We start from the raw sequence: 23,063 nt of genomic DNA on the forward strand, positions 1-23,063 counted from the left end.
CTGACATCTGTTTCCTACGGTTCCCTCCCGTGTAATTGAAACTTCTTATCACCGTGGATTTCTTGGGAGCATACTATTTTTTCCCAATAAACAAGAGGCAGGGGTGGGCTGTCGAGCCTAACTGGCTACATTCACCCAATATGCAACTGGATCTAACATAAGCAATTATTGGGCAAGGATGGATTATATTAATAGATAACAAGTCTCTGATTCATTTCGAGACAACCGTCTTGTACATCCACGTCTGCTGATCCAGCAACTCCAGCCAGGAGGGCCAGCAATGCTCTTTGCCATGATACAAACACCAGGGTATGCTCTTTCTCATGTTCTGGTAAATAACCAATGGAAACTCCAGTCCCAGATGACGGGCAATAGCAAGGGAACTCGAATAAGTTGACCATTGCAATAAATTCAGTCAAGTTTCTTTTAACTGTATAGTATTTATGTTATGTCCTAAGTTTTGTAAACGATATTTATAACTTTAACTTTAAAATATATTTGGCATACACACAGACACAATCTAGAATATGTTTAATATAATGCTAACATGTACAATAATTTAATATAATACTAACATAGCAAACTTCCAAAAATACTGGAAATATTAATATTTCTCTAGAATGAAAAGTTTTAATTTATATATCAAGTGAGTTTCATTTTTTATTGTCTGTTTTGCAGGACACAGTGCTTGATACTACTCTATATACGCGATAATAAACGAGGCATTAGGCACATTAAGAAGATGCAAAATTCAATATTTATTTATCATGCAAAATATGTGTTTTGCAATAATGAGCCTGTTTCTAAATTTGTCTTACAAGAAAGCAACAAAGAGCATTTATCAGAACGTTATGTGTTTTTTTATGAGAATATTTACGTATCTCTGTGTAAGGAAAGTGAACAATTCTTTGAGGAAATAAATGAATATTTAGATAATAAAAATTATATAAACGTATTTTATTTTTCATTTCCCTTCAGACTGGCTTTATTTTAAGAAATTGATTGATACTGTAATGACTCATGAAACAAACTTGCTCATCGAGAACTGGTGCTATTGTTACATCAATTATGTACATCTCTCCAAATATGGAAGTTGAACAATTCCACAAAGAAATAAAATGTAAATTTTATAAATTTTGTATATGATAACAATTGTATTTTCCTTCTCATTTTGGTCTAAGAGGGCATAATCTCAAATTCAGTTCTTTCTCATCGACCACATGAGAATGCGCCAGTGGCACTATAATCACGTGACTTGTGATATATCTAGCCCTGTCCTGAGCAAAGCAAACCAAAATGAGTCTTCAGACCGAGCATACCCTTGTATTTATATCATGCTCCTTGTGATTGCTCTTGCCCCCATTAGGTATCACCAGTAGTCCAATCAACTGTGACGATGCAAAGGATAGAAAGTGAGTGCACAAGTTTTTAAGTATTATTTCAAGGCCAAAAACACTTGTGGAGATCTGCAAAGGCCCCGCCAACAAACATCTTACCACAAACAAATGAAATTATTTCCAAATGCCTTGTAAGTACTACTTCTTTTGCCTATCTCAGACCCGGAGAACAAAATTACATGTTCCAAATCAATTTTTTTTACTTGCTAATGTTCAAATGGAAACCCTGGTGGCATAGTGGTTAAGTGCTAGGGCTGCTAACCAAAAGGTCAGCAGTTCAAATCTACCACGTGCTCCTTGGAAACTCTATGGGGGAGTTCTACTCTGTCGTATAGGGTTGCTAAGAGCCAGAATCCATTCAACGGCAATGGTTTTTTTTTAATGTTCAAATATAAATTTTTGTATTTAATATCCAAACTCGAATGTAAATTTTATTTTATAAATTTTACCTGTTTTATAAATTTTATTTATTTTCAATTATTCAAATTTATTTGCTATAGTAGAACCAAATTTAAAAAGTAACATAATTTTATATTCAGGTAAAAAGAAACAGCAACAACTAAGTGGAGTGCAAAAACAAAACCTCACAGAAGAAAAAGAGAAAAGGATTTGTGAAACTCTAAAGACAATTCCAAAATCAACTTCCTTTTTAAAATGTAACGGATTAGAAGAGGTTTTTCCGCTCGAGTTTAATAGGTATAAATCATTGTACTAGTACTGCTAGTGCTGAAATTACTAATAGCAATATCAGTATAACAGAATTTGTTCCAAATTCTGCATCCATGTCTTGCTGTAGTAAAAAAATTAATATTGATGTAGAAAGTGAAACTATTTTAGAAACTGAAATTGTTGCATCTGCAGACCCCATAAATAACCGAAATACAGATCCTGCTTTGTGGAAAAATTTTTCTTCTAATGGTGTAATTATTAGATTGAAAGAAGTTCAGGTGATGGTCAACATCACAGTGGACAATTTGAAAATTCATGTCACAGATTTTTGAATGAAAAACAATCAAGGCCTGTAGCCAGAATATATTTTTAGGGTGCAAAGCTAACGATGAAAATTATGACAGGGAGTGGCTACTGTATTCTTCACCAGTCAGTTCTGTGTATTTTTTTGTTTGCAAACTATTCCATCCTAAATCATTTAATTCTTGATTTGCTATGGATGGATTTAGTGATTGGCACAACTCGAATATGATAAATAAACACTAAAACAGTTCAATTCACAGAGATTGTATGTTGTCACATTTAAACTGAAGATATGGCTTTGGCTTAACTCATTAACTGGAAGTACAAATTAATGAAGAATGTCAGCACTGGAAAGCCATTTTGCAAGGCATTGTTGCTGTTAGTATAGCAATCACTGAACATGGACTATCGTTTTTGAGGAAGAAATGAAGTGTTTGGGTCCCTACAAAATAGAAATTTGGGGGTTTTACTTGAACTTGTTCAGTTTGATCCATTTTTAGCAGTCACATCTCAAAATATGGTAACACAGGAAAGAGCAACCCATCGTATATGTCTAAAACATGTGAAGAATTAATAAGCTTAGTGAAAAAGTTTGATGAACTATTTTCAGTGAAATAAGTATAGCTTGATATTTCAGTTTTTCCATAGATTCCACTCCTGATCTTTCTCATACAGGTCAGCTAAGCATTGTTTTATTCTAAGTATTGTTTTATTTTCAGTGAAATAAATACAGCTGGATATTTCAGGGAAACCCTGGTGGCATACTGGTTAAGTGCTATGGCTGCTAACCAAGAGGTCCGCAGTTCGAATCTGCCAGGCGCTCCTTGGAAACTCTATTGGACAGTTCTTCTCTGTCCTATAGGGTCACTATGAGTCGGAATCGACTCGACGGCAGTGGGTTTGGTTTGGTTTGGGTTTGGATGTTTCAGTTTGTTTGTAGATTCCACTCTGATCTTTCTCATACAAATCAGATGGAAAATTTGTCGAGTGATTTATCATATTTATTAGGTTCAAAAGTCATTCCAGTGAAGAAACTGCAAATCGAGTACTTCACTATTTATGTGACGTTTGCAGAATTGATTTTTCTAAGTGTGGAGGCCAGTCCTCTGACAATGCTGCCGATATGTCAGGGTGTTATAAGGCATGCCACAGAAAATTGAATATGCCGTTTTTACACCATGTGTTGCTCATTCACTTAATCTTATAGGACTTAGTGCAGTAGATTGTTGTCTGGAAGCAGTTGATTTTTTTTTTTTCTACTGTTCAGTTACTCTACACATTTTTTGCCACCTCTACTCACTGATAAGAAGTTCTTAAAACATGTTTAGGCAATGATTGAGTATGAAACCAAAAGACCCACTGCCATTGAGTCGATTCCGACTCATAGCAACCCTATAGGACAGGGTAGAACTGCGCCGTAGAGCTTCTGAGGAGCGCCTGGTGGACTTGAACTGCCGACCTCTTGATTAGCAGCAGTAGCACTTAACCACTACGCCACCAGGGTTTCCTGAGTATGAAAATGTCTCCCTAATACATCTTGGGAAGTGCATGGTGTAGCAATAAGTGCAATCCTGGAATTGTATACTCAGATTCTAGATGCCTTAGAAAATATCGCTGAAGACACAAAAAAGGAGATACTAAAAGAGAAGCGAAAAACATCACTAACAAAATGCAAACACTACAGTATACATTTATGTTGGTTATGCGGAATAATATATTGCAGCATTTTCAACCGATGAGTCAAGATCTCCAAGATTCAAAAGTAAATTTAAAGACATGCACAGATCTCTACCAGTTATTAACAGTATATTTACGTAATTTAAGAGAAGATTTTGAACATTTTGATAACAGAAAACAAATACTGCCGAATACTGATTATCAAGCAGTTCACTGTTACTGAAGCATTAGAAAGAAACAATTAAATGATGAAGTGCTCCAGAAGTATTGTGTGCCAGAGATCAGTTTTGCATTACCACATACTACACCATCACTGCCACACTTGAGTCTTGCATGAAAAGAAGGGTGAAAGTGCATGAAGTTCTTTCAAATAGATTTTCCTTCTTAAACAATGTGCATATGCCCGATAAAGAACGCACGAAGGCATCGCAGAAATCAGTGCAGGCTTATCCCAATGACTTAAATACAAACCTTTATGGAGAAGTGTGACAATTTCATTCTTACATGAGAACTAAGTTTAGATTCAGGAAAGACAAATTTTATTCATGTGTGATTCCATAATAGTGGATAAAATACAATGCATATTTCCCAATGTTGAAATTGCTTTATGCATATTCCTAACATTAATGGTCACAAACTGCACAACAGAAGGTTCATTTTCATCCCAAAAGAGGCTCAAAAGCCCTCAGCATATAGTGATTCAAGAAAGACTCAATTCATTATCCTTACTATGTATGGAAGTAGATATTGTTTGGTGGCTTAATTGTGATGAAATCATTGAAGAGTTTGTAAGAGCAAAGAATAGAAAGCAATGTTTTTTAATTAGAACGTGTTAGAGATGAAAGATGTATCTAAAAATAGAATATACTAATTTGTTGTTGGATTTCATTTTACTTGGAGCCACAATCTATGCCCATGGGAGCAGCAGTCAGGAAATCAAACCACGTGTTGCATTGGGCAAATCTGCTGCAAAAGATTTCTTTAAAGTGTTAAAAAGCCAAGATGTCAGTTTGACATCTGACTCAAAAAAGCCATGGTATTTTTAATTGCTTCATATGCATGTGAAAGCTGGACAATGAATAAGGAAGACTGAAGAAGAATTGACACCTTTGAATTATGCAAAGAATATTGAACATCCCATGGACTGCCAAAAAAACAAATAAATTTATCTTAGAAGAAGTACAGCCAGAATGCTCCTTAGAAGCAAGGATGACGAAACTTTGGCTCTTGTACTTTGGACGTGTTATCAGGAAGGACCAGTCTCTGGAGAAGAACATTGTCATGGATTGAATTGTGTCCCCCCAAAATATGTGCCAAATTGTGTGGTTGTCCCCCATTTTGTGATTGTAATTTTATGTTAAAGAGGGTTAGGGTGGGATTGTAATACCCTTACTAAGGTCATATCCCTGATCCAATGTAAAGGGAATTTCCCTGGGGTGTGGTCTGCACCATTTTTTATCTTACAAGAGAGAAAAGGAAAGGGAAGCAAGCAAGGAGTTGGGCACTTCATACCACCAAGAAAGCAGTGCTGGGACCAGGGTGTGTCCTTTGGAGCTGGGGTCCCTGCACAAAGAAGCTCCCAGTTTGGAGGAAGATTGATGAGAAGGCCGACAGAAAGAGAAAGCCTTCCCCTGGAGCTGACATCCTGAATTTGGACTTTTATCTTACTTTAATGTGAAAAAATAAACTTCCCTTTGTTAAAGCCATCCACTTGTGGTATTTCTGTTATAGCAGCACTAGATAGCTAAGACAGACATCATGCTTGGTAAGGTAGGGGATCATCAAAAAAGAGGAAGACCCTCGAGGAGATGGGTTGACACCGTGGCTGCAACAATGGACTCTAGCATAACAACAGTTGTGATGATGGAACAGGACCAGGCAGTGTTTCGTTCTGTTGTACACAGGGTCACTATGAGTCAGAACCAAGTTGACGTTACCTAACAACAACAACAACAATTTGTTATAATATTTCTTTTCTGAGCATTAAGTTTTCTTTTATGACATCTTTTCATTCATTCATTTATAATTATAGCATTTATTACAAAACAAGCATCAGAATCGAAGTATGAGCCATTTAAAGCAAAGTTGGTGAAAGTCAATTTTTTGTTGTGGGAGATCAACAGAATTTTACACTAATTGCTTTGAAACAACAAAATTCACGGACTCATTTTCTTTGTTATAGAATATGTGGGATATTTCTTTTTGTAGAAAATGTATATACTAAAAATCTTAGTGACTGGGATCCACTAAATTTTTATAATCCAGTTCATCTTATTCTGCTAAAATGGCATACCCCACTTTTGTGTTCATTTGCTAGTATTATAGTTACATTCAAAAAGAAGTTACTTCATGGATAGCTAAGACACACACACACATATATACATGTGTATACATAACTCACATGTCCTGTTTGAACGCGTGAGTAGCAGAGGCAGTGGCACCACAGATTATCAGTGTTTAGGGTCCTCACATGCCTTACTCTGGCCCTGGGTGTTGCTATAATTATCTTCTAATGTGTCTCCCCACATCCAGAGTATGTTTTTTCTAACTCATTTGACTTGAACGACCTTCCTAGTACTCTACTTACAAAAAAAAAAAAAAAAGCCTCTTAATGACTACCTACTTACTATCTATAGAATGATCTCGAAATTGACTTATAATTCAACCCTCTCCACAATCTGGTCTCAATTTACCTCTCTTTCCTTATCTTCTACTCTTTCCTCTCATGAACTCCGCTTTTTCAGCCAGACTACTCCATGGTTACTCATGATATTCCACTTTTTACCTGGCTTCCAAGTGCTTTCTTACTTGTCAGCTAGGCTCTAACCATAACTTAAAGCTCAGAAAGATTCACTTTTTTCAGGAAGCCTTCTCTGGTTGAGTCCGGAATCATCTCTTAGAGTTCTGAATCCCTGCAGAATTTTTGGCACTTGACATTTAGGGCCTTGTTTTGTCAGTCAACTTTTAACACATATACTTTAATTCTCTAATAAATTCCTAACTTCTTGAGACCAAGGATGATACACACACACACACATATTAATACATATATTAATGTCTTGAGGCCAAAACCATATACATTAACCCCAAAACTGGGGTATATGATCTGTGAAAATGTGTCTGTACTTACAGAGACACAGGACTGCTATTTGAATCTGAGGCACTTGTGACTCATGGAAAATCCACCTAAATTTCACGACCAGTTTCAAATGCATCGTTGACGCATTTAAGTTGGTTTTTTAACAAATGTGTTTTGCAGGCCAGGAAAGGCGATGTTATTTGGCATAAATGAGTCGGAGGTTTAACCGTTTTTAATTTCATCTGATTTAATGGGAAAACAAGTAAATCAACACATGAAAATAAAATATAGTAAATCTCAGACTCTTCTTAGCTGATTTATTTTGACAAATGTTTAAATTATTTAGTTACCCTGAATTTATTTATTTGATTTTAATTATTTATAACAACACACTGGAGTGCATTAGTAAACATCTTGAAGAGTGTTTCTTAAAAGTAGGCAGCATTTCAGTAATAATATCACTCTGACTCTGCCATTTAATTTTTGCTGACAAGTGGGTTGAGCCTGTGAGGATAATTTAAGAAACATTTGGCGACAGTGCTTATTCCAACCGATACAGGATGGTGTTGTATTTGCCTTTTTAATTCTTTGTGCAGCTATAGTTTTTCAATACGTTTCAAAACTGTCAGCAGTTCAGTAAGACTTTTAGTTCATTCTTGAGCTTAAAATATCATCTTTATATGCACTCGATACTAAAGGCCCAAATTTCCCAAGTGCTTACCTACCTATTTTTTAATGGCAATACTTTTAAAGGATGTTCCATTACATCCTAAATGCCCAAACCTCTTCTCTTTTTTCCTTCTGCTTGGAAAATTTTCAAAAGCACTCCAGTATTTAAACAATAATGTTCTAATCTACAATGTAGATTTTACATAGAACAACTCCAGGTAATGAGACTGTCTTCCTTATGCACTTCGCATTATTCCTCTAGTTTTTTTCCCTTTGACATTGTCCACAGGGGCTCATTATTATTCCTCAGTGAGAATGAGATTAGTGTAAAGAGGACTACACTAAGTCAGTCCCAGAATTTGTTGGCTTTCAAAGCAAAACCAAAAAGACTTGGTGCCTTAATTAGCTCACTACGTGCACTAACTCTCACGGTGCACAACACCTGCAGGAGTATCCATTCTAAAACACGCGTTGTTAATAAACACCGTGATTAAGATATAATCCGAGAGCTACTAAGTAACTTGGAAAGTTAGAACCTTCAGCCCTAGTCAAGGGAGAGAGATACGGTATTTCAAACACATAAATACTTCAGCTACTAGAGAGATGGAGCCTACTGTGAGATGGGGGCTTCCTAACTTAGATAATGTCTCTTTTGTGTTTGATTTGTGTGAACATGGTAGATTAACATTTGATCTCCATCCAATTTCCTTCCAGTATTTTTTTTTATCTTCTAGGTTTGCGAGGGCTGGAACTAAAAACTAGATTTCCCAGACTCTTTTGAAGCTATGTGTTTAAAAAAAAAAAACTTTAGTATGGACATTTTTGAACAAACATTTACAAAAGTAGAAAAAATAGTATAATGGATCCCCATCTATCCATTGTACAGCTCCAACAGTTATCAACATTTTGCCAATCTCGTTTCATCTATTCTCTTCCACATTTATGTGTGTATTCTTTAAAACAAATCTAAGACCTCGTATCGTTGTACCTGTAAATATTTCAGGAAGCATTACTGATGAGTACATTAAGAAAGATTATGGATGACAGCTAGGATTCTTGCAAGATGTCAGTGCTCAAGATTTGAAAGGCAGAAATGAGGCAGAGGCCATCTGTTTGTTACTGTATCTGCTGTTTTTCGCTGTTAGGCATGAGTAGTGGAAACTTTGGGCTTTTCTGCAATGGTGAGCCTTTGTTCAGTTGCTCCCTACTGGAAAATAAGGGTTTACTACATTTACTAGAAGTATTGATCCTAATGATCAAGAAGAAATAGGGCTATTGATACGTAAGGAGACAGGAAGAGTTTTTCTGGAATCTAGGGGATCCTCTGGGTTGCCTCTTAATATGTGACAACCAAACAAATCCCAAGCAAAAAATCCGCATCTAGATATATGATAATGAAATACAGAACCCCAAAGAGAAGGTAGTAAAAAAAAGTCACAAAAAAGAGTCAGATCACTAACGAAGTAAGGATAGTTAGATGGTTGGCTGAATTTTCAATGCAATAGTGAAGACAGGAAAATATCTTTAAAGTGGTGGGAGAAATTGTTATGTCAGTCTAAAATTCTGTACCCATCAAAACGATTTTAAACAAAGAAAGATGGTAAAATAAAGATATTTTCAGACAAAGAAAAATGAAGAGACTTTACCACCAAAAGAGCCCATCTTAAGAAGCCCTAAATATGTAACTCAAGTAGAAGGAAAATAAATTCCTGATGAAAGATTTGGGATGCATGAAATGATGAGCAGATCCATTAGTAAATACGTGATCGTATCTGGCGCTGGCTGCGTAATTTGCAGTCCCTGAGAAGGCAGTGCGCCTTGTTCAAACAGGAGCTCTAACATGAATATCAAGGTACTCTTGGGGGTGCTCCCAACAGAAGGGCAAGGAGTTCTTTGGGGGTAAAACGGACTCTAAATAAGTAATCAAATGAATTTCAAATCAATAAATTTTAAATAATTTCTGTGCTATAAATGTTACTATGGATGTATTCCCTAATGGATAGAGTTTCTGTTTGGGGTGATGAAGAAGTTTTGGAAGTATAGAGTGGTGAAAATTGTACAACATTATGAGTGTAATTGATGTCACTGAATTGTATACTTAAAAAAAGATTACAACGGCAATTTTGTGTTACATATATTTTATCACAATAAAAAAAAGAACCAATGATTTTGACAGAAAGAGGCTAAGAGACGACAGGTTAATTTAGATCAAGGAAGGTGGTGTGCATTGAATTTTGTTTCACGAAAATACGTGTTGGAATCCTAACCCCCATATCTGTGGATATAATCCCATTTTTAGGTGTGTCCTAAACCTAATCACCTCTGAGTTATAAAAAGAGCAGAACAGACACATAAGGAAGCACAAAGGGGCAGGCGGGTGGGGGAGGTAGAAATACATGCCAAGTGAAGATCATCAAGGAACCTAGGCTCGCTGGGGCTACAGAAGCTGAAGGAGACAAGGACTTTCCCCCAGAGCTAACGTAGAGAAAGCCCTCCTCTGTACCTGGTGACCTGAATTGGGACTTCTAGCCTCCTAAACTATAAGAAAATTAATTCTATTCTTTACTGTTACAGCAGCACTAGGAAACTGAGAATTCTTCTCTGAAGAGGTAACACTGAACCTAACAGTATGCTAGGCTGGAGGCAGATGATTCTGGCAGAGGAAATGAGACAGGGTTGGTGTTTGAGAAATAGAAAGAAAAGTACAGTATGCAAGTTGAAGAAATAGAGGTATTGTGAGCCAGAGTCTGTTGCTGTTGGTTGCCCTTGAGTCAGTTCTGACACATGACAACCCCATGTGTACAGAGTGGAACTGTGCTCCATATGGTTTTCAAGGCTGTGATCTTTCAAAAGCAGATTGCCAGTCCTGTCTTCTGAGGCAGCTCTGGGTAGGTCTGAACCACCAATCTTTTGGCTAGTAGTTATGTGCTTAACCATTTGTACCACCCTTAATTCTCAGCAGCCTAAATTTTATCCTAAATATGGCAGGTAGCCATTGAAGGCTTGTAGGCAGGGGAATGACTTTATTTCATAGACATTTTAGATAGTGGATTATAGAGAGGAAGGTGGAATCAGTAAGAAGAAATAGGAGTCTATTGCAGTGGTCTAAGCTAGAGGTTATAGTGGCTTGGCCTAGAGTGGTGGAAATAGGGAAGAGTGAGGGGACTTAAGATACATTTTAGAAATGAAAGTCCAAGAATGGCTATTGGATTGAATGGGGTGGATGAGAGAAAAGGAGGACTCAAGTATGATTCCTAGATTCTTAGTTTGAGAAACAGGTAGATGGAGGTGTTACATACTGGAATAGGAGTGGCTGGGGAAAGAACAGGAAATTGGGCAACTGAAAGAGTTGTGTTTGGGCCGTGTTAAGTTTCAGATGCCTATGAGATCTCCTTGTGGAAATGTTAAGTAAGCAATTAGACAAATGAACCTGGAGCTCGTGGAGAAGTCCTACTGGAGATAAAAACGTGGGAGACATCAGCCTATGGAGAGTATATAAAACTGTGGGACTAGAAGATAAAGGGCAACTATGGCTAATAACGGAGCCCTGGTGGCACAATGGTTAAGTACGTGGCTGCTAACTGAAAGGTTAATGGTTCAAACCCATCTGGAGATCTGCTGCCGTAAAGATTACTGCCTAATAAACTATAAGGGGCACTTCTGCTCTGAAGTAGACCTTCACTATTAGTCAGAATCAACTCAACAGCACAGAACAACATGATTAATTACAAACTTTAAAACTTTTTCAGGTGTTCTTTTTGTCCCCACCTCTTTTTTTTTTTTTTTTAATTATTTGTTGTTCAACCCCATGTCTGATTCCATTTTGTTACCTCTTGAGGACTTATTTCAGAGGTTTGATAGCCTCAGGAAAGGGGATTCAGGCAATGACGTCTGGAAAAGAGGTAAAAGGAAGAGAAATCTTTGGGAACTGTGGGCAGAAAAGAAAGGTGAAGAAAAGGAGCTGGTTGGGATTAAGGAGTAATCCAGGAAATGGCTCATTTCTGGGAATCTTTTCTTCTAAAATAGATAATGAGGCCCTTTAAGGTTGTGTGCATGTTTTTTCTTCCTGACTGAATTGCAAACAATTCAAGGGCAAGAACCAAATCTTATTTATTCTTACACTGTCTCCACCACCAAGCATGGTACCCTGAACATCATAAAAAATATAGGTGTCCTAAAAATGTTTGTGAAGGGAAAGAAGGAAAGATACAAAGAAGAATGTAAGTATCTTTCAGGTCTTGAACACCACTCATTACATCTAGAGCTATGGTCTGCACATAATTTGCATTCAGCAAATAGTTGCTTGATTGATTTGCAATATATCCTATAAAAAGATAATGGTAATAATGTGAATTCTGCAAGTAAAGTTGCCATCTACGCACACAGTATTATTGATTCATTCTGCCTAATGATTTAAATAATTCTGACATTTTCATTTGTTTGGTACCTTGTATACTTTTTGGAATTCAAATTGAAGACAGGTTGACACTGACTAGGATTCTTAGAACATCTCTGATAGAGAAAACAGAGAGGTTTGGCTGAAACAAGACAGCTATTCCTCTGTGAGCCTCAAGTGCTGCGGCAATAAGTGTATTAATAGTATGCTACTAACAGGATCTTTTTCAATAAGGCCTTTAAGATGAACATTAAATACAGATTCCTTTTGGAAAGTTCCCATTGACTGTCTATAAAAATGTCTTTAGTTTAATTACCTAAAACAATGGTTCTTGATTAAAGGAGTCTTAAATAATTATGCCTGCAACTTGCTTTAAATTTTTCTTCTTTTTGACCCTTTTAAATTAAAAAAACAAGTTGCAATTCATTACTAATAGAGTATTTTTAGTATTCAAATATACCTCACAAAGTAACATAAAATCACAGAGACTTAGAACTACAGTCATATTTCTTGATCGATGACAATCTTAATATTGATCTGCCTGTAATTGCTTTTACTGTTCAATATATTTGTGTTTGATTAGATTAAAAGTGTATATATGTACGTACATATATTTATATTTATTTTACAACCGATGAGAAAAGGATACTGGGGTGAGGTGCATGCATGCTTATCACTTAAATCAGAGAGGCAGCCTGGGGGCCCTGACATCAGCCTTAGTCATTTAAATAAAAAAAAAAAATCAAACCTGTTGTCATCCAGTTGAGTAGCCCTATAGGGTAAAGTAGAACTGACCCATAGTGTTTTCAAGGAGGGGCTGGTGGATCCAAATTGCTGACCTTTTGATTAGCAGCCTGAGCTCTTAACCACTGTGACACCAGGGCTCGATCACTTACTAGTCTGAAAATCTTGGGCAAATTACTTAACCTTTCTAAGCCTTAGTTTACTCCCCTGAAAAATACCCTTAATAATGCCTGACGTAACATGGACAGCATCTGTGGCAGACTGTACTTTCCGAGATGGCTGCAATGATGTCTCCCACCCCATGTACTCTCTCACCTGAGGCTTCGATGTGTCTCCCGTCCAGGGGTCAAGTCTATCTGTCATATCTGAGTGGACTTGTGACTACGGCGGAAATGATGCTCTGTGACTTCTGAGGGTAGGTCATAAAAGGAGATACTGAGAAAGAAAGAAAGAAAAAAAAAAGCAGTCTCTGACATTCAGAGGCTAGCCTGGCACTCACGGCCAGGCTATGTTACTCTCTTATTGGACATAAACAACCTCAGAAAAGATTATTTTGAGCCTGTGATAAAACGAGACAAAACAAGGTCAAGTCATAATTATACCTGAGCACAAAAACAAGGTCAGTGTGCCACCCACAAATTACCAACTAGTTCCCTCTCTTGGCAGAAATAAACGACAGCTACTTTTTTTTTAAGCAATTACAGTTTTATCCTCATTGTAGTCTGACTTCTGTATAGATCAGATTTATCAAGACACTCAATCATACAACTGCATCCAATCCGACGGCAATCATTCTAGAGCTAATCTTTGCTTACTTAGATCTTTCCCCAAATCAGTCAACCAAAGCCCAAATCCTGTTATAAGTCCTTTTTAACAGCCTTGTACTAAGGTATCCATGGTTCCGCTATGGTGTGTGTTCACCCTTGTTGCAAGGAGTAATAAATCCAACTTGTTCAGCTATAGGGGTATTCATGGTGCTCTTTGGCTGGAGGGCATTGACAATATGCTTCTGCCTTTTTTTCTTGGACCAATTTTTGAGAGGAAGCCAATTGCCCTGAAGTTACCAGGCTGTTGAGAAAGCCCCAAAAACACCTGCAAAGAAAGACCAAATGGAGGGCCCCTGAAACTAAGTAGAGAGGTAGATGCTGGTCAGCCCCTAGATGCTTCCTCCCCACACCCTCTCTATCCTTCTGCTTTCTAGCTTCAGCTACCTTCTGACTGCAACCACATGAGGGACCTTGAGCCAGAACCGCCTGGCCTAAACCTTCCTAAATTCCTGACCCACAGAAACCACAAGAGATAATAAAATGATTGCTGTTGTTTTAAGCCATTAAATTTGGGGCAATCTGATGCATGCAATAGATAGCTGGTGTAACAGGATTGAAAAATATATGTGAAGTGTTTGACACACAGTAGGTGCTCAGTAAGTAGTAGCTACTATTTTTTGTATTTGTAAGAAACAAGATTATTTGCAAACCCCCACAAGTAAGTAACTTTTTCAGTACATTTCTTTGACAAAAACTTGTGGATTGGTGCCCACAGAGCCACTCAATGTATTTTAACCCTGATCAATACTCCTTATTAAGGGGATGAGCTCATTTTGGAGCAATGCTCGAGGAGTATTTACTATTATTATTTTTCAAAGAGTTTTTTGTGTTTAGAAAATACATATAACTTTGCCTGTAGTTTTAGAGTCCATATCAGTGGTTGAACATATTTCCTGGCCCCACTTCCCCTGGAGGTGATTTGTGAGACCTCATTGAGTCTAATATTTTTTAAATTAAGATTAATGTGACCTATTGAAAAAATGTCTTAATTGAATATTTTTCAAATTGCAGAAGTAGTACTTGCCTCTAGTAAGAATCAAAATGAAGATGTATAAGGCAATCTCTCTTCCCTTAATACCCTTCCCCCACCACTCCCATTACTTTACCAATATCAACAGCCTGATGTGTACTCTTGCACACCCTTCTTCTTGCTCATATAAACACATGTACATATGTATATATATTTAGTTACTTAGTGGGTGGTTTTTATTGAAATGGGATCATTTTATGCAATTACTCTGTAACTTGCTCTTTTCACTTGACAGTACATAAAGATCTTTACAAATTAGTGTATATACATCTGCGTTTGTTTCCTACAGCTGTTGTAACAAATTACCACAAATTTAGTGGTTTAAAAAAACCAAACCTGTTGCTGTTGAGTTGATTCCGACTCATAGCGACCCTATAGAACAGAGTAGAACTGCCTGATAGGGTTTCCAAGGAGCAGCTGGTGGATTCAAACTGCTGACTTTTTGGTTAGCAGCTGTAGCTCTTAACCACTGCACCATCAGGGCTCAAAACAACACAAATTTATTCTCTTACAGTTCTGGAGTTTAGAAATCCAAAATCAGTTTCACCGGGTTAAAGTCAAGGTGTTGGCAGGGCTGGTTCCTTCTGGAGGCTCTGAGCTTCTAGTGGCCACCCCTGTTCCTTGGATTGTGGCCCCTTCCACCATCTCTAAAGTGAATCACTCTAGTTTCTGCTTCCATGGTCATATCACCAACATCTTTTATGTTGCAAATCTCCCTCTGCCTCTCCCTCTTACAAGGATACTTATGTTACATTTAGGACTCACCTGGATAATCCAAGATAATCTGCTCATCTCAAAATCCATATTAATCACTTCTGCAAAGTCCCTTTTGCCATATAAGGTAACATCCGCAAGTTCCAGGGGTTAGGGCCTGGATGTTTTTTGGGGGCCATTCATTATGCAGTATACTTCAGCATCTAAATCCAATTTTTAAAAATCTAATTTATTTATGCAAACGCACACAATTTTATAAAGAGCACTGGCGGTACAACAGCTAAGTGCTCAGTTGCTAACCAAAACTCACCCAGCGACTCCACAGGAGAAAGACCTGGCAATCTGCGTACATAAAGATTATAGCCAAGAAAAACATACTGGGGAGTTCTCTGTTCTATGGGGTCATTATGAGTTGGAATTGACTTGATGGCATCCAACAACAACACCAACATATTCATGCTGGAGTTTTGTGTGTGTGTGTGTGTGTGTGTGTGTGTGTGTGTGTGTGTGTTTAAGTGGTTTTTCTTTTTGCTGGCTGCACCCCCACTTCCTTGTAAGGTTTCTTGTGTTAACATGTATCCTGTACTTTTTTCCATGCTCTCACAACCACATACATATTGTCAAATAAAAAAAAACAAATCTGGACTTAAGTAAGGAGAGACTATAATCAAAAGGATTATTGCATGGGGAAGAAAGGGACTCTTGCACTGGGGGACAGGGAAATATTGCAGTAGGGAGTATGCTCTGATCATAAGATATGCAAGTGTGTCAGGGTTAAGACAAAATGAGTTTTTCTTTTATAAAAACAAAACAATACCCGTTGCTGGGAGTCAGAGTCATAGCCACACTATAGGATAGAGTAAAATGGCCCCACAGGATTTCCAAGGAGCAGCGGATGGATTCAAACTTCCAACCTTTTGGTTAGCAGCTGAGCTCTTAACCATGGCGCCACCAGACATCCTTTTCTTTTATGTTCTTGTTGTTGTTAGGTGCCGTTGAGTTGGTTCTGACTCGTAGCCACCCTATGTACAACCAAATAAATGCTGCCAGGTCCTGCGCCATTCTCACAATCATTGTTATGCTTGAGCCCATTGTTGCAGCCACTGTCTCAATCCATATGGTTGAGGGTCTTCCTCTTTTTTGATGACCCTCTACTTTACCAAGCACGATGTCCTTCTCCAGAAACTGGTCCCTCCTGACAACTTGTCCAAAGTATGTGAAACACATGTCACCATCCTTGCTTCTGAGAATTCTGTCTGTACTTCGTCCAAGATAGATTTGTTCATTCTTTTGGCAGTCCATGGTATATTCAATATACTTTGCCAACAACATAATTCAGAGGCACCAGTTCTTCTTCGGTCTTCCTTATTCATTGTCCAGCTTCCATATGCATATGAGGTGATTGAAAATACCGTGGCTTGGGTCAGGCACACCTTAATCCTCAAAGTGACATCTTTGCTTTTGAACACTTTAAAGAGATCTTTTACAGTAGATTTGCCCAATGCAATACATCATTTGATTTCCTGACCACTGTTCCCATGGGCATTGATTGTCAATCCAAGTAAAATGAAATTCTCAACAACTTCAGCATTTTCTCCATTTATCATGGTGTTGCTTATTGGTCCAGTTGTGAGGATTTTTGTTTTCATTATGTTGAGGTATAATCCTACTGAAGGCTGTGGTCCTTGATGTTCATCAATAAGTGCTTCAAATCCTCTTCACTTTCAGCAGGAAAGGTTGTGTTATCTGCATAGTGCAGTTAACGAGTCTTCCTCCAATCTTGATGCCCCATCCTTCTTCATATAGTCCAGTTTCTCGGATTATTTGCTCAGCATACAAATTGAGTAAGTATGGTGCAAGTATACAGCCCTGACACCTTTCCTGACAGTATCCCCTTGTTCTGTTTGAACAACTGCCTCTTGGTCTATATACAATTTCATTTTGAGCACAATTAAGTGTTCTGGAATTTCCATTCTTCACAATGTTATCTGTAATCTGTCATGATCCACACAGTTGAATGCTTTTGCATAGTCAATAAAACAGAGCTAAAGATCTTCATGGTATTCTCTGGTTTCAGTCAAGATCCATCTAACATCAACAATGATATCCAGCTTGAATTTCTGGCAGTTTCCTGTCAATGCATTGCTGCAACCAATTTTGAATGATCTTCAGCAAGATTTTACTTGCGTGCCATATTAATGATATTGTTACATAATTTTCACATTATTTTGGATCACCTTTCTTTAGAATGGGTACAAATATGGATCTCTTCCAGTCAGTTGGTCAGGACTCTGTCTTCCAAATTTCTTGACACAGATGAGTGAGCACCTGTAGCGCTGCATCCACTTGTTGAAGAACCTCAATTGGTATTCCATCAAATCCTGGAGCCTTGTTTTTAGTCATTCCCTTCAGTGCAGCTTGGACTTCTTCAGTACCATCTGTTCTTGATCATATGCTACCCTGAAATGGTTGAATGTTGACCAGTTCTTTTTGGAACACTGACTCTGTGTATTCCTTCCATCTGGTATTCCTTCCGTTTTCTTTAGATGCTTCCTGTGTTACTCAATTTTTTTGTCCATGAAATTCTTTAATATTGCAACTAGAGGTATGAATTTTTCCTTCAGTTCTTTCAGTTTGAGAAATGCTCAGCGTGTTCTTCCCTATTGGTTTGCTAACGCCAGGTCTTTGCACATTTCATTATAATACTTTGTTTTCTCAAGCCGCCCTTTGAAGTCTTCAGTTCAGCTCTTTTACTTCATCATTTCTTCCTTTTACCTTAGCTAGTCTATGTTCAAGAGCAAGTTTCAGAGTCTCTTCTGACATTCATTTTGGTGTTTTCTTTCTTTCTTGTCTTTTTAATGAACTTTTGCTTTCTTCATGTATGATGTCCTTGATGTCATCCCACAACTCCTCTAGTCTTTGGTCATTAGTGTTCAATGTGTCAAACCTGTTCTTGAGATGGTCTCTAAATTCAGGTGGGATAAACTCATGGTCAAATTTTGGCTCTTGTGGACTTGTTCTAATTTTCTTCAGCTTCAACTTGAACATGCATAGAGCAATTGATGGTCTGTTCCGCAGATAGCCCCTGGTCTTGTTCTGATTGGGGATATTGAGCTTTTCCATTGTCTCTGTCCACAGATGCAGTTGATTTCATTCTTGTGTAGTCTATCTGGTGAGGTCCATGTGCATAGTTGCCGTTCATGTTGTTAAGAAAAGGTATTTGCAATAAAGGAGCTGTTGGTCTTGCAAAGTTCTATCCTGTAATCTCCAGCATCATTTCTATCACCAAGGCCGTATTTTCCAACTACTGATCCTTCTTCTTTGTTTCCAACCTTTGCAGTGCAATCACCAGTAATTATCAATGCATGTTGATTGCGTATGTGATCAGTTTCAGACTGGTAAAAATCTCTAGACTGGTAAAAATCTTCCATTTCCTCATCTTTAGCCTTAGTGGTTGGTGCATAAATTTGAATAATGGCCATTTTAACTGGTCTTTCTTGTAGGCTTATGGATATTATCCTATCGCTGACGGCATCACACTCCAGGATATTGAAATGTTCTTTTTGATGATGAATGTGATGCCATTCCTTTTCAATTTGTCATTTCTGGCATAGTAAACCATATGATTGTCTGATTCAAAATGGCTAATACCAGTCCATTTTAGCTCACTAGTGCCTAGAATATTGATCTTTATGTGGTCCATTTCATTTTTGATGACTTCCGGTTTCCCTAGATTCATACTTTGTACATTCCATGTTCCAATTTTTAATGGATATTTGCAGCTGTTTCTTCTCATTATACTTTATGCCACATTAGCAAATGAGGGTCCTGAAAGGTTTACTCCATCCATGTCATTTAGGTCACTTCTACTTTGAGGAGGCAGCCCTTTCCCAGTTGTATTTTAAGTGTCTTCCAACCTGTGGAGCACTATACCAGACAATGTTCTGCTGCTATTCATAAAGTTTTCACTGACTAAATTTTTCAGAAATAGACTGCAGGTCCTTCTCCTTTTTTTTTTTTTTAGGGAGGAGTAAACAAGACTAGAAAGAACTGGGTGTGGGGAAATAGGATGAGAGTGTGCTTCGATCAGACAATAGATCAGAAAATGTTTTACTTTGAAGTCAGCCTATTTGGAGGGGCAGGTAAGAAAGGTGGATGAAAGTTTTGGGGCTTGGAGGAAGAAGGGAAACTTAGCCAAAGTTTGGTTGGCAAGCATTTTTTTCCCATTGATCAGTGGAGACAAGCATTTTAGCAAATCGTTTAAGAGGTAAGGAATGGCCTTGTCATAGGTAAAATGGTGGGCATCCTGTGATAAGACTCCTACCCTATCAGACTCAAGTAAGTCTATATGGGGAAGGATGTTTCTTTGCAGTAAGCAGATTCTGGAACACAAAAGTGTGGAGGAATTTATTAGCCATCACTGTTTTCTATGGGGCACAGGGTTCAGGTAAAAATCAACATTGTCAATATGCAGGGTTTAAAAGGCTATTTCTTTTTTTAAAAAAATGGAATTATATTAAATGTGCTTCTCTGCATCTTACTTTTTTCACTTAACAATATCCAAAACCAAACCAAACCCACTGCTATCAAGTTGATTCCAGCTCATAGCAACTCTATAGGACAAAATAGAACTGCCCAATAGGGTTTCCAAGGCTGTGAATCTTTATGGAAGCAGATGGCCACATCTTTCTCCCATGAAGCAGCTGATAGGTTTGAATTGCTGACCTTTTGGTTAGCAGCTGAGTGTACCACTGTACCACTAGGGCTCCTTTACTCTGTAATACTTGGAGAAGATCCCTCCAAGTCGTGTTATAGCGGCCTTACATTTCCGTTTTAATGGCTTCATAATGTTTCATAATGTAGTTGTGCCATAATATTCCATCAGTCCTCTGTGGATGACCATGAACTTAGTTTTCAGGCCCTGTCTTAGTTATCTAGAGCTGCTGTAACAGAAATACCACAAATGGGTGGCTTTAACAACCAAATTTACTCGCTCACAGTCTAAGAGGCTAGAAATCTGAATTCAGGGTGCCAGCTCAGGGAAAGGCTTTCTCTCTCTGTAGGTTCTGGGGGAAGGTCTTTGTCATCGATCTTCCCCTGGTCTAGGAGCTTCTCAGCACAGGGATCCTGGGTCCAAAGGATGCGTTCTGCTCCTGCTGCTTCTTTCTTGTTGGTATGAAATCTCTATTTCTCTGCTTGCTTCTCTCTTCTTTTGTCTCTTGTAAGACAAAAGGTGATGCAGGCTATACTCCAGGGAAACTCTCCTTATCAGATCAGGTCTATGACCTGAGTAAGAGTGTTGCATCCCATCCTAATCCTCTTTAACATAACCTAGTCTTGCCTCATTAGCCACAGGCAGAGATTAGGATTTACAACACATAGGGAATATACATCAGATCACAAAATGGAGGACAACCATACAATACTGAGAATCATGGCCTAGCCAAGCTGACACATAATTTGGGGGGACACAATTCAATCCATGACAGGCCTCCTCTCCACATTTAACTGATAAAAAATAATTAAAACCCAACTAAATTAAATTAAAAACATAGCATTTATTCCAGCCGTTACTCTATTTGCACATACAGGATGACCATTTTGTTTCTTAAAAAACAAATGGCTCAATGCAGGCTTGTTACAATGAGTCTTTTAAGGCAAAGAAGGGGAAAACATTGGCTAGTCTCAGCATGATTGACTGAATGGAAGCCAAATCAAGCCTCCTTTCTGAGATCAGGCGCCCTGGTGGTGCAGTGGTTAAGAGCTCGCAGCTAATCAAAAGGTCAGCAGTTTGAACCCACCAGTAGCTCTTTGGAAACCCTATGGGTCAGTTCTACTGGGCCCTATAAAGTTGCCATGAGTCAGAATGGACAGTACTGCAATGGGTTTGGGTTTTTTTTTTTTTTCCTAAGATCAGCTGATACCCTGTTACTATGTGGTTTCAGGGAGGCCCCCATTCATTTGACATTGCCTGAAGTTAAATTCTTTGCACAAGATAAACTTTAAAAGCTTCATGGTTATCACAGTTGCCTTACACCAGAGGGAGTTTGGGATTTTATGATTACCTGTCTCCACATTATTGCTTTTTATCTGATCTTGAATGCATTTCACCTTGGTCTCTTATCTTTGTGAATGTTCCATATTATACACTCAGGAATCTGTCAATTCCTGTTTCTCAGCTTCTGTCTTAACATTACTTAAACTTAAAAAAAAATCATTTCATTTAAACTTTGGGGTTTCTGTAGTTATTAAACTTGGGGCTGCCGAAGCTGCATTTAATTTTTCAACACTTCTTTTCTTAGAATTCTCTCATATAACTGAATTTCTATTTGTTTATTTTGCTCTCTCCAGCTCCAGGGAAGGAGTTGGCCAGGAAAGTAAAAAGATCCCAACACTTTTTCTTTTGTTTTCCTATTTCCTCCTTTCTGGAAGCCCAGGGTTAACCAGAGGCACAGACTTCCGAAGTCAGTGTGAATCAGGAACTTTCCGACCCCAATTCTTAGGCCCTCCTCGGTCCGCGGTCCGCGGAAGCATCAGAAGGCGCGGCCCAAGCTCAGCCCGTCCCGACTGAACGTCAGCGGGATTGGCACTGTCCTCTTATGCTGGCACCGCCGAGACAACTCTGAGTACTGAAAGGCAAACCGAATATATCCAAGAGGAAGGACACGCACCTCCCTCCAGCTAGAAAAAGATGTTTTCAGTATCCTTTTTTTTTTAGGATCTTAGCCATGTTTTGCGAGGGGGAAAAAAAACCAAAACACAAACATAAAGCGTCTTCAGCTTTTTTTAGATGGGTTCTGTGTTTCATAAATCAGAGCGAGGAAGGCTGGGAGATAAGGGGAGGTGTCAGCTAGTCTCTTCCAGTTAACAAAGTTCAGACAGTTCCTAATTTACTGCTTCTTAGGTTAGGACACCCTGGGAGTAAATCCTGATAACTTCCTATCACCTCATTTGCTGATTTTAAATAAGAAACCATAAAAACCTGAAATGCATATTGGGTGCCACCCAACTCTGAGGCTCGACTGCCAAGGGAGGAAAAAAGTGCCCTTTCTCCTCCTGGCACCCCGGAGGTGCCAGATTGTAATCTGCAAATGTATTGTCTGGCCCCTCGGGCTCGACTGTTAATGATTTGCGGCAGGAGGAGCCCGAGCAGGGTAACGCGTGGGACGTGAGCGAGCGAGCGAGCGAGGGAGCGCGAGCGCAGGGGCCGGAGCTGAGCCCCTGCCGGCCGTACAGGCGCCGCCTCCCGTCTTCCGGGCCCCGGCACTTCGGGGGTGTTCCCCGACCTGGAGCCGAGCAGGGCCCCCATGGAGGCCACCTCGCCGGAGGGGCCCGGCGCCCCGCAGCTCCACGCACAGGGAGCGGCGGGCGCGTTCGCCAGCCTCCTGCGCAGAATAAAAGGCAAACTCTTCACCTGGTGAGTGGAAGGAGCGCGCGGCGGCCCAGCGGGGCGGCGGGAACCAGCCGGCGGAGTCCGGCGCCCCCGGTCGGCAAAGCGGCTGTCTGCGCACGTGGCTGCGGAGCGCGCGCCACCTGAGCGGCCGGCGGCGGCAGGGGG

The 23,063-nt window shown here is 38.9% G+C and overlaps 1 protein-coding gene across 7 annotated transcripts in view; it reads left to right on the plus strand.

The window, feature by feature from the left end:
• LOC126078699 (solute carrier family 35 member F2) overlaps positions 1 to 23,063 on the plus strand; it is a 405,637-nt gene that overhangs the window by 84,472 nt on the left and 298,102 nt on the right. For 6 of the 7 annotated variants that reach the window (XR_007518139.1, XR_007518137.1, XR_007518138.1 and 3 more), the window contains exon 1: positions 22,541 to 22,922. The exons of the other annotated variant lie outside the window; for it this stretch is intronic. Coding sequence is in view for 3 of the 6 variants with exons in the window: in XM_049889373.1 (XP_049745330.1) it covers positions 22,813 to 22,922 (110 nt within the window). In the remaining 3 variants the exon portion in view is untranslated. Of the gene's footprint in view, positions 1 to 22,540; positions 22,923 to 23,063 lie in introns of those variants that run through there. 7 annotated transcript variants of the gene reach the window in all.

Source organism: Elephas maximus, chromosome 7 (genome assembly GCF_024166365.1).
Source record: "Elephas maximus indicus isolate mEleMax1 chromosome 7, mEleMax1 primary haplotype, whole genome shotgun sequence".
Lineage (NCBI taxonomy): Eukaryota > Metazoa > Chordata > Mammalia > Proboscidea > Elephantidae > Elephas > Elephas maximus.